Here is a 3540-nt window from a genome sequence, read left to right as displayed (position 1 = left end):
ACGGGCTCGAGGCCGTCTCCGCGTCCTTCGGCCAGGTACGCGCAGGCCCCTCCCCATTCCACGAGCGCCCCATTCCGTCCTGGTTAGCGCTCTTGTCTGCACTGTCTGACCGTGAATGGCATTTCGTCCAACACCTTTTTCGCCGGAGCTGCAGCCGGCCGGCACTGCGAGTGGTTTCTCGACACGTCGGCCAGTGCGCCTGCAGTCCATCTGTCCATGCCCAGACGGCCCCTCGGCAAATCCGTAGCTAGAGGCAGCGCCTGCTGGCATTCACTGCTGTTGATTTACACTTCTTCACGCCTCAGCAGCCCACTAGCATTCAGTCTGGCACTGTCAGCGTTATCTCGACCGCGGGCGAGCAACGGCTCAAGTTCTCGGCGCCTCTGCTACAGGGTTGCAAACAACGTTGTACAGTACCATGGATGCCACAAGCTGGTCAGTTACCATGAATTCGGTCTTTGCCAAGTCTGTAGAAACGTTGCCTTTAGGTTCCTATAAATAGCTGACTATTTTGTAGCTGGGAGAAACGGTTTGACTGTGATGCAGGATTGTAATTTGTACCACTTCGCCTGAGTTTTCACGGGAGTAAACCGCGCATTCAGAATGCCAAGAATATGGCTTCTTGCAGTGCCAGCTAACGGTGCCACTGTTAATCTTCCACAGTGGATTTCTCTGCCAACAGTGATTCATTCTTACATGCCCGCACCGTTTACTGCTCAACCATCATCAGATCGTAATATCCGGAGATCATTTCTGTGCTCGCATAATTTTCCATTGTTCCTTTCATACTTGAATGCAGTGCATTTTATTGTGAAGTGTTGAAACACTTTCAGTCTGGCAGAATCCGTAACTGTTTCATCAAAGATGAAACCTTGTGTATTACTCATCTCTTGCTCTTTTCATACTTGAGTTCGTAAACTCCCATTGCTGTCCTCTAACTGGGATAGCTAATGCTTGTCCTGTTCAGCCACATGTGATTGTGAACTGTGCTGCAATCTCGGTTCCTCGGGCGTGCGAAACGGACCCAGCTGCTGCCATGGCTACTAATGTGCCTTCTTCACTTGTCAATTGGTCACTGGGCTTCAGGAATGACAGGACTCTTTTCATTCATCTCTCCACAGATCAAGGTAGAGCACTCTTGTAAATTGATGTGTGATACATTCGTACTGTTATATTTGGCATCCACCGATTGCCCCGAATTTACAAGCAAGCATGCGTCCACTTGCTTTTTTTTTAAAGGGCGTCCACTTGCATTTATATTTGTTGGTAATTAGAACTACTACTTGACCTACTTTAGGTTTACTTTATCATCTTGGTGAGCTTAATGCCAAGGGCAAATAAGGAGCTTACCAAAGTTATACCTTGCTGATTGCCTGATCCATAGTATATAACTATATATTTATGTTGTGCCAACTCCAAATCTAATCTAGAACTCATGTGCAACAGTTTATGAGGGAGTGAAATCATTCTACAAAGAGGAGGATGAGACACTGCCGGTGAACATGTATGGCAAATCAAAAGTTGCTGCAGAGAAGTTCATTACTGAGAAATGCTCAAGCTATGCAATCTTGAGAAGCAGTATTATTTATGGGCCACAAACAATCTCTCCTGTGGAAAAGTCGCTCCCTATCCAGGTAAGATAACCAATCACTCCAAAGCATTGTTGCTAAATTCATAAAACTGTTTGACTGCACAACAGTTGCAGAATGTAGTGTCTAATTAGAAACTGCATGCCTCTTTGGTTGCAGTGGATTAACTCTGTCCTTTCACAAGGCCAACAAGTTGATTTTTTTGATGATGAGTACCGCTGCCCAGTTTATGTAAAAGATATGGTGGATGTAATACTGTCTTTAACAAAAAGTTGGTTATCAGGTATGAAAAAGGTGAATTCAAGGTGATTTTATGGAGTTTAGGCATTAGGAATGCTCCTTTTATACAGTGTGATGGTTAACTATATGAAATCTGCTCTTTCTAAAATGCATTCAGTTTTTCATTTAAAAACTTTAATATTGTTCTCTGCATCTTAAGTGGTTTTATTCTTTATTATTTGTTTATCAATTGCACTGACAGTAAAGCACATTTTGCAGCTGGCAAAAAAATTCAGGTACTTCTGAATGTTGGTGGACCAGATAGGGTTTCAAGACTGCAGATGGCTGAGGCTGTTGCTGAAGTTCGTGGATATAGCAAGTCGATAATCAAATCTGTCCCTGCATCATCGGTATGAACTCTACCTCTGCTCATGTGAACTGTTTTCAGTGATAGTCGTAGTTCACAATGCACTACAGAACAGTCACGAACTTTACAGGTTGAATAAATTTTGCAGTTGTGCTAGCTTCTTTGCTCTTCCTTTATGTCTTAGGTTTCCAGCCTGTCTGCCTGAAATGAGTTCATTTGAAGCATCATGTAGTCATATGACCCTTTATCAGTGGCTAATGGCCCCATCCATTTATTATTATCCAGGTTAACCGGGGTGTAGCTTCACCGCCAGACATATCCATGGATATCACCAAGCTAACTCAGACACTCGGTATCCAGCCGATTACATTCCTGGATGGAGTCAGAGCTACACTTGACGCAGAAGCCAGTACATGATATTCATAAATTGTTTGTTCAAGTTCCTCCACAAAATATCCAAGTGTGACACAAAGAACCCCCTTTCTTTTACCTGACAAAGAACCCGTAATAGTTTGCCGAAATTGCAGCAGCGGTAGATTTTGTTGGGTCTGTATGCGTGGAAGATGTAACTTTGCTACCATCGAACGACTTGCCCTTGGTTTTACTGTCTGTACCATTCTGAATAAAAATGGCATTCCATGTGTGCTCTTCAGAAGTCTGTACTTCTGGTCTGCCATAATATCACCAATGAAGAATCTTTTCACTCTGATGGATGATATTACGTTTGATAATTATAAGTAGGATATCTTACTGACCAGTTAGGTTGGCTGAAATTTTGTTTCTCTGGAGGATGTCTTACTGACCCTGTTCTGTGTGAGCGGTATTTTATTTTGCAGTCTCGGTGAGTCACTCTGTTTTGCATACATCTAAATTAAACTGAACAGAAGTGCAGGTTCTTGGTGTGCAAGTCTGTCAATCAAACCCAAGCAGACAGTGGATGCAAGATTCACGCGGCCACGAGGGGAGACCGTGAGGCAGTAGCCTTGTGGCAGAAGCAACATGATTTGACTCATGCCCTTGTCTTGCAGAGTGGCCCGGGGACAAAGGTAAGCTAGTACTGCTACTGCTCCAGTGCTAATCAAGCATTGAAAGTCATATAGCTATGAATTTAAGGAATGGCCTGTTACTGAAGGCTGTAGCATGATTGTTATCCCTAATCCCTGTTGCTTTTGACCACACTGCAGGAGAACACAGATGCCACGCAGGTAACAATCACATGCTCCTATGAACCCTTTCAAACTGCATGATCATATTATGTCACTCGTGCGTATGAAGCGGAGAAAATCATCCCGGTGAATGTGTAGTTTCTTATGCTTTACAACTATTGCTGATCATAATTCCAGGTCAGCCTGCCCCTGTGGCCAT

At 43.8% G+C, this 3540-nt stretch overlaps 1 protein-coding gene across 1 annotated transcript; it reads left to right on the top strand.

Moving 5' to 3' along the window:
• The first annotated feature begins 6 nt into the window (after positions 1-6).
• On the top strand, positions 7-2830 carry LOC125529179 (methionine adenosyltransferase 2 subunit beta). The gene is made up of 6 exons (XM_048693592.1): positions 7-35; positions 968-1127; positions 1447-1634; positions 1749-1872; positions 2088-2218; positions 2461-2830. The coding sequence occupies exons 2-6, from the start codon at positions 1037-1039 to the stop codon at positions 2590-2592; spliced, it is 666 nt and encodes a 221-aa protein (XP_048549549.1). The 5' UTR covers positions 7-35; positions 968-1036; the 3' UTR covers positions 2593-2830.
• Positions 2831-3540: the final 710 nt, after the last annotated feature.

Source organism: Triticum urartu, unplaced genomic scaffold (assembly GCF_003073215.2).
Source record: "Triticum urartu cultivar G1812 unplaced genomic scaffold, Tu2.1 TuUngrouped_contig_5406, whole genome shotgun sequence".
Lineage (NCBI taxonomy): Eukaryota > Viridiplantae > Streptophyta > Magnoliopsida > Poales > Poaceae > Triticum > Triticum urartu.
This window is presented reverse-complemented; position numbering and strand designations above follow the sequence as displayed.